This window comes from Mycteria americana, chromosome 2 (assembly GCF_035582795.1).
Source record: "Mycteria americana isolate JAX WOST 10 ecotype Jacksonville Zoo and Gardens chromosome 2, USCA_MyAme_1.0, whole genome shotgun sequence".
Lineage (NCBI taxonomy): Eukaryota > Metazoa > Chordata > Aves > Ciconiiformes > Ciconiidae > Mycteria > Mycteria americana.
This window is the reverse complement of record NC_134366.1, coordinates 1,149,849-1,163,822: the sequence shown is the minus strand read 5'-3', so window position 1 is coordinate 1,163,822 and position 13,974 is coordinate 1,149,849. Positions and strand designations below refer to the sequence as shown.

At 41.3% G+C, this 13,974-nt stretch overlaps 1 protein-coding gene across 1 annotated transcript in view; it reads right to left on the bottom strand.

Annotated features, from left to right (window-relative positions):
* SMARCC1 (SWI/SNF related BAF chromatin remodeling complex subunit C1) overlaps positions 1-13,974 on the bottom strand; it is a 96,863-nt gene that overhangs the window by 40,033 nt on the left and 42,856 nt on the right. The window contains exons 16-21 of the mRNA XM_075492165.1: positions 12,642-12,755; positions 11,729-11,882; positions 11,301-11,414; positions 9,101-9,160; positions 3,381-3,639; positions 2,563-2,724 (exon numbers count right to left, since the gene is read on the bottom strand). Coding sequence (XP_075348280.1) covers positions 2,563-2,724; positions 3,381-3,639; positions 9,101-9,160; positions 11,301-11,414; positions 11,729-11,882; positions 12,642-12,755 — 863 coding nt within the window. The remainder of the gene's footprint in view (positions 1-2,562; positions 2,725-3,380; positions 3,640-9,100; positions 9,161-11,300; positions 11,415-11,728; positions 11,883-12,641; positions 12,756-13,974) is intronic.

Here is a 13,974-nt window from a genome sequence, read left to right as displayed (position 1 = left end):
CATCTGAACCACCTGAGTCTCCTCTTAACTCTACTGAAGCTTTATTATATTAATTTAAAAACAACCATCATAATCTTTTAGAAAAACTAACAATGTAGACTTAAAAGAGGAGACTCTTGGATATTATTGTAAGCTCCTGTTATCTGTTCCAGTCATATTTTCCCCTTTTGCATTCCACATTGCCTATAATTCACCAATTTTAAGAGTTTTTAAATTATTATGGAGCTATGATATAATTTTATCTCTAAAATATAACAACTGATGAACTTTAATTATAGTATGGAACCCTAAGTAGATATTTTTAGTTCTCCATAGTGACATTTAGATATAAAACTTCAGGTCTAGCCATGCAAAAACACAGCTCCATTTCAGCAGTCGCACACCACAACTCTATACTTCAACGTATTAAACACACCTCTGCAAGTGCAAGCTATGGATTCCCCCATGCCCTCCAGTGCACAGCTCTTTTGGAGGTGGAAGGCACCGCAGATTGTTGAGTGACCCAGTTCAGTCTTGCCGAGCAGCTCCCCCAGGGAGAACCATCTGCTGTTGTCCTAATTTATTCCATTAGTCACAGCCCAATACAAATCGCATTAAGTATAACAGGACAGTATTACTTATAGAACTCACCACACAGCCCATTCAGAAATAATCGCGTTATGGTCATCTGCTCTCCAACTCCCCATATTAAATGACAAGCACTTCAGAATCTCTATTTGCAACTTGTGTGCAAATTCTCCTAGAGAAAGGGCTAACCTACAGACTAGCAACATCACCAATGATGTAGCAATGGTAAACTTCCACGGTCGTGCTGCAGGATTAAGAATTAAGACTCAAAGCAGCATATGTGTTACAAAGGTCCTTAAGATACTACAGTGAAGCCTGTACTTGGAGAATGACTAGGGTGAAAAATGAAACAAAGCCTCAGTAAGAAAAACTTAACTTAAACTGAGCTTATTTTAAAGTAACTATCAAATTAAACTTAGTCCCAAATGGAGTAACACCTAGATTTGTTTTATAGTAGACTTGAAAATAAAGCCCAAAGCCTTGCCCTTTCAACAGGGCTTCAATGCTTGCTGTCGGTTTTGCGCAACAGACCACTGCAGAACGGGGAGAAGCAGACATTCCAGATGCCAGCGTTCCCCTTTCAGCACATACTCCACATCTTCCCAAAGCACCGAGCTGCCTCACACCAAGTCTATCCCACTGAGTGTAGAACTGAAAAATGCAACCCAGAAAATGCAACCACTGAGTGGTCTGTTAACTTCTTTTCTATTTAAAAAAATAGCTTCCTGAGTTAAGAGGTACCTTTAAATCTAGTTTAGAAGTGTAGTTTTACAATGGACACGGAAGTACGATAAATAATAGATGTGCACCTTCACCTGTATGACCAGCAGTTGGTAACTGAACAGCACTGGAACGCAGAGGTCCCTTACGATCTCATCACACAATCTGGCCCCTTGCTCACGTCTCTAGACGGCGTGACAGCAGGTCAACTATGAGATGTGCAAGCACAGCCTTAATCAAACCTTCCAGTCAACCTAGATTACACTCTGTTCAGTTTTACCCAAAGCTATACGTGCTTTTACATATCCGGTCACTAAATTCACCAAAATTATTTGCGATAAGCTGAACGAAACAGCAGCCAACAAGGCTGGCGAGAAAAATAAAGATCTACAGACGAGCTGGCAGACCTGTAGAAACTAAAGAGGTGAAAGTCTGAGAAAGTCAGCAGGTACGTAGCAAAATGTGCGTGTCTACTCATTTTACTGTTGAAGGAGAGCGAAAATAGAGTTAAACAGAAAGGGTTACACAAAGTGGTTTCACTTTATAGGGAGTTGCCACAAGATATGCTTTTACTCTCCATAGTAGTGAATAAACAATTTGCACCTCTCAGAGTTTCAGGTAAGAGACTTAACACCAGAGTATCTGCTGAATACTACAGAAAACAGCTCAATTGAAACCCAGCTTGGAAACAAGAGCCTGTTAGTACGGTAGCGTAATGTACGACAACCAGAGCCAAGAACTGTGGCATTACCACGTACCAGTCCACCATTTAATAACAAGTTCCTCTTCTGCTACCACCACAGTTCGCAATGCACTCCGAGTACAAGACTTACATTAAAACTCGTGACCAAAAGGTGTGATACAGCATTACAGATTCAGCTGCAGCACAAAGAGCCGATAAAACTCCATTTGCTTTATCGTAACTATAATGCTAGAAAGGCAGCATCCTCTAACTACTCTAATACCCACAGAATTGGCATGAAATGTTCTGCTCTGGTATTTTTGCCCACTCAACTCTATGCATCCTAAGCAATGGCATTACCATGTAGTCCGAGCAGGAAACCAAATTTCTAAAACTAAAGCTGGTCCTAAGTTCATTAATTCAGTGTCAAGAGTTAATAATCCTGCAGCAAGAGGTGGAAGGACCTGTCACACTCTCCTTACCCGCGATTCCCATCTCGCATTGGAGATGAACTCACAGTTTATTATGCGTCAGAAGAACATGCCTAAGGAACCTCATCTGCAGAAGTGTCTGCATTTTGATGGACAGCCTACCGATTTTCTCCGGCTCATCTGGACCTGTTCCGGCAATGCAGCTGCTCTCCAGTCCGTACGTTGGATCCACCTTCCCAGAGGCTCTTGCTGCTTCCTGTACTTTCTTTACATGAGCTTCAACAAGCTCCAGTGGTACCTCCTCTCTGACTCGAGAAAACTCCTCTGTTAAAAATTACACAGAAAATGTTATATGGTGAGGCTTTTAAGGCAAATTAAAAGGTATGATTTTCTCAGATCAACGTGCAGGTAAATCTTGTCACAAAATGAGTTTGCAAATATGTAAGTTCCTTCTTTTCACATTAGGTAGTTAATTTTCTCTCTCAAATGTGGTAGGAAAGAGTCTCTTCCCAATTATATAAAACTGTCTTTTACATGGAAAAATAAAGAAAGAAGTGAAAGGAACTATTTCATCAAGTTTCTTAGAGGACACATCTAACTGTAGCAGATAATTTCATCCAAGTAAAACAGGAAAACTCAAAGTTTAGCATTGTGCATTTACCCATAGCTAAGTTCATGACAGCAGTCAGAGTAACTTGCAAACACTATCAATAGTCGATGGGCACAGAAGGGGAACGCAAGCCATCTTTAGACATTCGGTGGCCTTTAAGAGCTTTTCTAACTTGCCTGTAAATCAGCAGTTTCAGTAAAAACAGAAAACTGGATATCAGTAGACCTGTTTTCTACATACATGTAAATTTGTTTTTACAACTTATTACCTACCCTGAAGAAATTCTAGAAACAGTCCATTTTAAGAGCAGACGAACAGAGAGCAAAGCTGTAGAGACAAGGCGAAAACAATTGCTGGGGCAAACTCATACCTAACGCAGCCTTTGCTGCGGCTGATGCCACCCGGGGATCCACCACCGACGCCAGAAAAGCGACGGTACTCATCACTGGATTGCCAGACTGGCTGAAAGGTACGGGCTGGTAAGCCAGCGGGCCCAGAGACGCATCAGAGTTCTCCAAATAGGGGTCTTCGATCGGAAGTCTCAGAAAATGGAGAATGCACTCATCCTGGGTACGGCTCCCGACATGCTCGGAGACTTTGTTCCAGTCATCTTTGTACATCTCCAGAGCCTGGAAAAGATGAAACTTGTTGTATATACATTGACTACTCCGGGGGGGGGAAAAAACCCCTACTTTATGCAAAAAGATCTTCAACACTAGTTATTTTGGTGATGGAACAATAAATCAGGATCAGACAACTATTTAAAATTGTATTTTTTCTGGTAGCAAAATTATTCTGCGAAATTATTCTGTGAAATATGAACACCGCACTGGGACATCAGCTAAATTTAAGCTGCAGGGATCATCACACGAGTTTTATGCTGTTACTGCATCAGAAAGAATTGTCAGAAGATTTGGGATTTACTAGTAATATTTACATAGTTAGTGTTTCCCCATTTTGCTTTCACATGAAAAGCTTCACACAGAAATAAGTTTGCTTCTCCTACCAAGTCTCGCCAATTCCTTTAATTCCCATAACTACTCCCCCTGAGGGCACTCCTGTGTTCTCTCATTTATGTCTTAGCACACTAAGCTCCTCGGGGCAGGAACAGGATTTATTTCACACATATATACTAGTTATGATGATGAAGTCCAGTTTTTAGATCCAATAGATGTTATGAAAATGAAAGAGCATCAAACCAATATACCAGGGGAAAAGAGGAAAATATATTCTATAACATGAAGCCAGAAGAGATCAGTTCTCCAGCAACCGTCAGTCTGATTTTTGTTATGCATTCAGGTTAACAAATCAGTATTATGTAGACAAGCCACCTGATAAAGTAAGAACTTCCAGATTAAATCAAAGATTTTGTAATTCAGAATTTCAGTCACTTTTAAAGTTACTTCAGAAAAGTCTTAACAAAACAATTTAGTAACAATGAGCTACTGAAGTCCCTGCGCTAGTTTTTGAAAAACTAACAAATTAGTACTCTAAAAACCCAAAGCGGTAGCCTAACAGAATATTATCCCTTAACAAGCGTTTTTTTCCCTGAAAAAACTGTTTTAGTTATTTAAGCATTTGGATAGCATGTAAGTGTTGAAGTATCCTGAACCCTTAACTTTTACATTACCAAGATGATTCATGGTCCACTCACCTAGAAAAAGTAAAAAGCCATTTGAGATCTAGGCAAAATATGTTAAACTTCAAAATGAAAATGGGATCTGCAACTCACAGGCATAACAGAAGCCTTCCGAAAATATTTAACAGAGCCCTGAGCCAGGGTGGTAAACACTTCCCTGTTTATTGGAGCTGCAGACCCCATTTTCATCTGTAATTTTATCGTATTTGGCCGAGAAGTCAAGCTGCTTTTTACTTACACTGTACCTACCCTACAACAAAACAGAGGGTAACTAGCTTCTGCATCGCTTCACAGCAAGCGAGCGGGTGTTTTAGCAATAACTGGGGGAAGGGGAAGAACAGAATTTGAAGTGGGTGTTATTAGCCTGTTAAGGACCCCTAGGACATGTCCTCACTGACTTGCTGGCCATCAGACAGGGCACCTGTTTGTAGGTAGAACATACTGGAGAAGACACAGAAGTCATCCTTCTCCCTAACTAACTACTCATGACAACTGAGTTTCCCCAAATAAGCAGTATGTCCATTTAAGCGTGAATGTTAAGAACAAATGAAGGTAATGGCTTTTCAATACTTGAAATCTTTCCCACAAGGCTGAGAACTACCAGAGATCTCAACCTTCAGGGTAAGACGCAAGACTGACTGAACTTTCCACGTGCAGAACCTTGCACAGCATAAAGGCAGAAGTCAGAGCTGGCCTGTGTCCGTCAGACATCGTGATGAGGATGCATCCAAGATGTCCGAGTAGTGCACCCAAGTACACAAAGTTAACATGCTGGATGCTTCAGCAGAGTTGCTAGTGACAAGTAGAAGACAGAAACTGAGCCAGCCACCTCATGCGTTAAGAGTTCCTTGACCTGGGAAGGGATGTTTCCACAAAACAAGTTACTACATATATGATGGTTGCGCGTTCTGAAGACATTTGCCCACAGGACTAAGCACAAACCAGTCTTTTTCATCAACAATAAATATTTTTAAAAAAAAAAATCCAGGAGTTTCCAAACATTCTGTTTTCTTCACAGCAGTTCTGACTTCACCAGTCTGGAGGAAAAGTGTTTTTGCAGCTACAACATAAGCTATGAGAACCCTTCAAAGACAAAGCAATCTACCTGAACAGGACCCTTGGGCATTTCATGGATGTTGAAGGTCAGCTGGGGAAAAAATGCAAGCTCAGTAATATTTTCAAAGATGTGGAAGTAGACTAGACTAACTGAAAGGGCAGATGAGTTAAAGCCAAGAGCCTTAAAGATCCAACAGGCACTGAAAAAACAGAGGAAAAAAAAAGATGAGGTTGCCTGCAGCGGGTGGAGCTTTTTAGGCTCCTGATCTGAAAGTGATTTAAGCTTTACCTGGCTGAAGTTTTAAGCTTCTCTCTCTCTCATAGCTAGGACTCACTGCTTAAATTGGGTGAGGAGGGAAAAAACCCCCGTATACCTTCAGAAGGCCACTGGTTCCCTGCTCCTTCCCTTCCCTTAAAACACTGGGTGTAAGATTAGCTGGGCAAGTACCCGACTACAGGAACGCTGTGCTCCAGCAGAGCTTAGCTGGATGGAAAGAACACCACAGGAACTGTTGAAGACCATGAGCTAGACAACGTGAAGGGTTTTGAAAGCTCAATGGAAAGAATGATTTGTTTAGGAGTGGACAAAGGACAGGCTACACTGGACAGCCTGGTCACAGAATCACAGAATCATATAGGTTGGAAAAGACCTTTAAGATCATCGAGACCAACCATAAATCTAACACTGCCAAGCCCACCACTACACCATGTCCCTGAGCACCTCATCCACACGGCTTTTAAATACCTCCAGGGATGGGGACTCCACCACTGCCCTGGGCAGCCTGTGCCAGTGCTTGATAACCCTTTCAGTGAAGTAAAATTTCCTCATATCCAGTCTAAACCTCCCCTGGCACAACTTGAGGCCGTTTCCTCTCGTCCTCTGGTCCATACCGCAGGAATCGGTGGTCCCTAACTGCTTATGAACTGTTCTCCTGACCTCTCTCTGATCTTGCCCAAGTGCTTAAAGAAATGAGAAACTGCTTCGTTCACTAGGTCATACTCATGGGGAAATATTTATTCAACGTTCAACCTTCATTTCACTTTCCCTAGTTTCATCTCAGCGCTGTAAGTTATGTGTCACTGCCTATCCATTTTTAATCACACTAGCATATTAGATCAGCCTTGCTTTCCATGGCCATGCAGGGTTTTTTTTCCTCATTCTCTGTTATTGCTTGTTGTTTTTCTGCTAGACAAACTAGCTCTCACAATAGTTGTCCTTACTATAAATAGCTGAAAATGCACTTAACTATGCAAGAATAGTGCTCCATGGAGATACGGAGAAGCAGCGTGGCAGGGAAGACGATTCTGGGAGGGAAACAGTATTTCCTCCCCCCAATTCATTCAGTCAACAGGCGGAAGGACAATAATTATGTTAGATAAGATTTATTCTTTGGAACTTCACTGCATATATATTTGCCCAAAGCTACCCTGAGGATTTAATTGGGCTGAGCTGGCTTGTTATAGCTGAATTACTTATGCTTGAACTGATATACTCTTTACTGATTTATTCATAGGTTAAATCCACGAAGAATGAAGAACAAAAACATTATTAATTTAAACTCACATTAAATAAAATTGTAATCTCAAGACTGAGGGGGGTTTTGGTTTCTTCTTTAAAACAAAGAAGAATGTGTCATCTGGATTATTTAATTAGTCTACTACTTGCTATGTGTGACCATAAGCTACAAACATACAAAAGAATGAATTTTAAATGTTAATACTAGCAAGCAAAGAAGCCAGCGTATGAAGATATGAGTCTTGTTTCTCCATAGAAGAATGGCATGAAAGACATCTTAGCTGTTTTCACCTTATAAGCAAAATTTTTCTACATGCCAAGAGAAAAGTATCAGCTAAACAGTTGCATATCAACCTAACATAAAAAAAAAAATAATCTATTTTGACTATTTGATGAACACACTTCCGTATCTGTGAGGGCTGAATCAAAGCACGCTGCTGATCAGGCACTTTGGCTAGCTCGGAAAAGAAGCCACACACAGGAGTCGAGTACTGTGCAGCACCGTCAAGATCCATCGTCCACGCCTTTCCTTATGAAATTAACTTTTTGATGGGTTTACTGATGGGTTACATGTAAAGACAAAAAAGCCAGAACAATCACATAATTGCAGTCTGGTTGAAGCGCTCTCTGCAAGTAAAAACAAACACAACCCCCTCCAAAACTGAAATTCTTATACCAGAACCCTGAATTACATGAAAGGAAAAAAATCAACCACCCAACCTCCACATCAAGAAAACGTTCCTGTAAAAGAAAGCCAGGTAGATGATAATTTCTTTATAGGAAGTGGCAGCACATCAATTATTTCAGGCGAGCGAGATTATTCTTCTGACGAAGCGCTACGACAAAAAATGCTGCCCTAGTGTCAGTGTGAAAGACCAGAACATACTTCTGCAGTGCACCTCACGTGATGGTTTTCATCCTAGACTGGAACTCCAAGAGACCTGACAATTACCACGTGGTTCAAGAGCATCAGATTAAGCAATCTGGGGCCAAAGACTGGATTCCAGCATGCTAACAGTTTGTTGACCTCAGTTTTACAGTGCCAATGTGATTTGAGTCATCTCGGGTATATTTCTTGTAGACTTCCAGAAAAAGCTTAAAGAATACATCAAGCATAGCTATATGGCAAACGGAATGAGTAGATGTATGGGATTAAAGGGCTAACAAATAAAACAAAAAATTTGTCTGTAAACAAATAACAAAGGGCTGACAACAGACTCATCTGTTTCTTAACTATTTAAACTTCAAAAATTAGCGGTTTCCTGTATACACTATGGCATAGCCAGGAACCTGTGAAGTTTATCAGAATTGCAAAGTATTTATCTTAGTGGCAGCTAAACCATTACTTAAAGGGCATTTATTTCATACTGTTAGTAACTTCTGTTTAATGAAAAGACCTCTCTGCACTGCAAGATCTGTTGTTGAGTTTATGCAAGAGTTCTTAAATACTGAATTCCTGGCTTGCAGGTACAAGTTAGATGGAACCGAACCTTAAAGCATATGAAGCCCCTGTTACACAGATGGTGCTGCCATCTTTTCTTAGTAGTAATTTTCTTGTAGCCATGATGGTCAAATAAAGAGATAACATTTCGAGGGAGAGCTGTAACCTTTTACCAATTTAAAAGCCATAACCACAACAGACGGACAGACAGCTGTGTATACACAGACACCCAACCACTCCCCTCCTCCAGCTACATCAGTTGAGTCCCAAGAGATTGCTTCCCACTATAAACTCTGCTTCGCTATTCCAGTTTCTGTAAAAGCATGCAGTTGTCATCTAACTCCACTTCAAAAAATTTATTAACCTACATGTAGATTTTTAAAGCATGTAATATCCTGCATCTTTTGGTTTCCTTTGGTTCTGCCCTCATGAACTTACTTCTAATAGCAGCAATGTCTCTTGTTCTGTCCATTCTCTTCCAGCACTTGCACCTTTGCTCTACAAAAGACGGGGGGGGGGGAGGGAAAAAGGTGAAATGCAGGTCTTTTTGCACAGAACTTTTTAGAAGAAAACATTAAGAAGGAAAGGAGAAGAATCTGTTATTTAATCACTCAAACATGTACCTTTCACAACCTTCCTAGTACAGCTAACCGGTCCCTGGTTATCTCGTGCAGTGGGCCAGTTCACCTGATTTACTTACGTGGCTAAGGCACGCAGGCGAGTACATTCCCGCAGTCTCTGCGTAGGCTGGGGGTTACAGATCTCACCTTCCCAACACGTCTAGGAGAACCTGCCACTCCTCTTTTACGCCAGGCCAAAGCAAAGCAATTCAGTACCCTTTTCTCCTGGCTCCCGGCTATCTTTGCTTGCACATACAGCCAACAGAAAAGTGGATTTTCCCAAATAATAAAAACCCTTAGGAGTGCTGATGGCATTCTGGCCAGCTTGACTTTGGCCAGTAAAATTAAGCTAAGAACAGAGCAGTTCACACAAAGCATTCTACAGTTCACACCAAAGGACAGCAGCAGCCAACAGGCACAACGGAATATCCAACCCCCTCACCAGCTGCTTAAAGGGTGCTTTTCTCAACAGAATAGGGTTTATGTCAACATAACTTTAGCCCCCATTAAACCTCTGCTTCCAAGGCAGACCAACTGGACTGTGTAAGGTACATGCTGGTCCAAAAAAAAGTTCATCTATCTAAAAGTTCATCAGTAACTTGGGGGGAAAAAAAAAAATCTGTACAAGTGAGATGAGCTATCTGAAAAGACAGAGTAATTACAGCAAGATGATCTGCAAATTTAGCAATCGCTTGCTCCAAGGGTTGCCTCTGCCAAATCTATACCTCGTGGTTAACTCCCGAGATTTTCTAACAGTTATAAAACCCTTGGTGAAAACCTCCCCTTCCGTGATTACAGACACCCTAATCCATTACATGTCAAATAGAGACAAAAGCACCTCGTCACCTGCTTATGAAAGAACATCATCTAGATTGGATGTGTCTGTGCAAGACCACAGCAAAAGGAAAAGGGTATTTAGGATAAGTAAATCCATCCTATCTCAAGATGCATTTCAAACAGACCATCAACCCACAGAGAACATTAATCAAAGTGAGTCATCCAGCAGCTGATCAGTTCTCAAAGAGGCTGGTATGAACAGCCAAAAAAGCAATTGCCACACTCGTAAAACAAAAAGGGAAATCAACTTCTGCAAATAAATCTGCTCAAGTTCATTGTTACAGATGCTCATAAATAGAAGCAGAGTCTAGAACCAGTAAAAGATTTATGAATTTGGTGATTATTTATACCTCCCTAAACCAAGTGAAAAAGTCACTCCATGAAATGCAGTTTGGAATCAAGCTTCCTAAACAAATGCCAATCTCTAGAACTGTTGTGTTTTGTTGTGGGGTTTTTTTTTCCAGTTATCTCACAATCTCCTGGGACAACAAACACTGTACTTACAGAAACCAATTATACAGAATTAGCCTGATGTCAGCTCAAGAGAGGCACTAATCAGCAGAACACTGTGGACTTCCAGACTGAAGGCTATGCCGAAGCAGTAACTGGCATTCCTGCAATACCTCCAAGCACAGACACAGGTATCAGGCAGCAGGAGGAGTTAAAGGCAACAGGTTATGGAATTACCGACATCACTGCAACGGTGCCTCAAAACTTCAACTATGCAAAACATTGCAATGACACTGCTAGAACATCCCCTGCAATGGTTTTGTGACACCTTTTGTAATCAAGCAACTTTCTAGTGCTGTCAGTCTGGAAAATCCTGCTCAGGCTTGGAAAACAGGATGGTTAAAGACTCTGCTGAAAAGATCTCAGATTCTGTATTAAATTATTGCATAGTTTGATGATTCTGCGCCATTCGGGTAAAATATGCAATAACAAGAGTTCAGTGTCCAGAGACAGTATTGCCTAGCTTAGGATAGGTACATGTCTCTATTTCTACAAAATCAGATCTCCAACACAACCGTAAGTGAGGTATCTTAGCATACTATATTGAGATTTCTTCCATCTCAAACGGGAATGTAAGAGTCACATAAGCTACTCAATGTCATCTAGTGGAGGACACTTGAGGAAGAAACCTTAATGGAAGGCACAGGGGAAAAAAATCCCAACATACTTGCCTTTGCTAAAGTCTTTTTTGAGTAAATGTCTGTGCGAAGTCCAAAGTTCTGCAGATCAGTAGGCTTCTCTTTGTTTTTCTCAGGAAAACTCAACATCTGCTGAGCAGCTGGAACCTGTGAGCAAACATTACAAGAGAAAGGTGAGAGGGGCAGGAATTGAAAGTTATTCAAGGTTTTCAGACCAATGTCAAACAGACCACAGACTGAACAAATAAGTTGAACATGAGTCTACAGAGATGACTTTACATATTATCACTTGCACACAACGCTAGCAGATTTGTTTTGGAGATTCCGCCTACCTGAAACCCTCAACTTAGACAAAAAAAGGAACATTTCAGCAAATCGTGCACAAATTATTCTACCGAGATGTTACATGGCACTGGCTAGAGCTAAGGCAAACACAGGTTAGTGCGAGCTGCGGGGCTCACCTGCGGAGTGCGGATATGGAGAGGCATGAGTCCAGAGGGTGTATCAGCCAGCACGTTGAAGTGAGGAGTAGGGGGAGGTCCCATCGCCATGGGACGGCTTTCTGGATCCACTTGGTAGTTAATGAGACCCCACTGCTCCAGAAAAGCGTGTACTCTATGAAACAACATGACAAATTAAAACCTTAAGAACTAAAGCCTTGCTTATGCTTAGGAAGGAGAAAGCAATGGACGAAGAAGTTTATGTTTCTGGATCAAACACAGATCCACAATCTTCTATAATCCTTCACTAATAACAAATAGCAATACCAATCACATAGCACGAGCTTTGTACAGACTTGACTGCACTCCAGCACGTTGCATAAAACAAAACATGACATTTTTGGTTATAGATAACAGAAAATTACTTAATTAAGGACAAAGGCAAAGCAAAGCTAGGGCTGCATGCATGGAACCATTTGCCAACAATGTACGGATTCTGGGTGCTGCACAGCCATTGATTTGCCTCCCTCATCTATCAGTAGCTGTTCTTCACCAAACCAACATTTAGCACGTTCCAAATTTCTAGGGCTCTGCTGCGCCTCACAGCTTAAGACTGGCGAGACATAAACCCACCAAACTGAGTCACAAAACCGGAATTTCTGAAAAAATTCCACATACTTATTAAACAGCAGAACCTAAATAATCACAAGTTAAGATCCAAACTCTGTAGGCATAGCTCAGCAAGCAGACAGAGCATTACAAATAAAGAATAGTATAAAATAGGCTGGTTACCAAAAAAGTGGGGAAGAAGCTGCCTGCTAATTAACAGTGTGATGGCTATTGCCCACACCTATGCTGTCATTCCATTTCTAATGCAGCTCCTATTTCCTTCTGTTAAAGTGAAAGCAGTGGCTGCAAGATCCATGGCTTTTACCTCATGACAGCGCACACATCTCCGGTCAGATTCCTTCTGCAGGCAGTGCTGGTCAAGTACTCTTGAGGGTTTAAGCGATAGGTGTCAATCATGAAGTTGCGGTAAGCCAGGTATCTGAAAGACAATTGAGACGTAGTTTGTGTACACTGATGTCTAACAAAGTTTAGAATATGTATTTTAGGATTCACCTTCTCCAAACACCCATATTGCTGACAAGTAAACACCAACAGATAGTTTTTACTGACGAAATTTAAAAATCAGTATCAAAAGCAATAGGTAAGTAGAATTTATTTTTGTATACTGAATATGACCCGTCTCTTCCAGATTGTTTCATTCTGGATTTTATCTGTGTTTGGATTAGCAGTACATCGAAGCATGCTTCAATTGCAAATCACATAAATAGTTGCTGTAGCTTGGTCATTAACCAAACACTTGTGCAACAGACTACTAGCTGCAGAAAAAAATTAATGGGGTCTGGTCTTCACATGGAAACAGGCTAAATAATCCTCATCAATCCCCTCTGTGAGCCTGGAAGAAAAAAGCTGCGCAGAAAAACAGAAGCAGTACACTGGATGGAACGCTACTGTTTCTACATGTGGACTTTGTACTGCATAAAAAGATCAGTGAGGAAAGGTTAGAGAACAGCAAAATGGAGAAGACGGTATCTTTGAAAAGCAGAGGACGAGAACGCAGAAGCCAGCGTAGCACTCCCCACGCACTGAGCCGGGAACAGCTAAAGCAGAAAGGACCGCCATGGGATTCCCATGTTTCAGTGCACAACAGTCCCGGTAGGCAGGTTTTGGGGTTCAGCCCATTTCCTGCACTGTCGACATTGCTTCACCGTCTTTTTCAGTAAGTGTCTGGAATGTATTAATGCTTCCTAATACAAGCTGTTCAGAACAAAATAAACTACCATAAAATTATTGCTAGCCCTGTCCTTTAGATGGAACAAAACCAATCTGCCAAACACAAGCGAGTATCCTGTGCAAAGACGTGTTCAAAACAGCGTATTATAAGCAGTTTCTGCCTTTGGAAAATTCAAGACGGGGATGCCTCATATGCAGTGTGCAAAAGCAGCTGGTAACCAAAAATAGAAATCATACAGAGATGGAACACCAATGCCTTTCGCAGGCAAGACATAAGCAGACAGATGCTGCAAGCACACATTCCTGCCAAAATCCCACACCTTCGTTCTGACCAAATTATACATGAAACTTGCTGGAAAAAAGTTATGGGACCAGGTGTTGGGCTCCTCCATGCTGAATGTGTGGTAGGCAAGAAACAAAAAGGGAGCTTCTTCCATAGAGGACATGTCTGAATGCTCCTAGAGAAA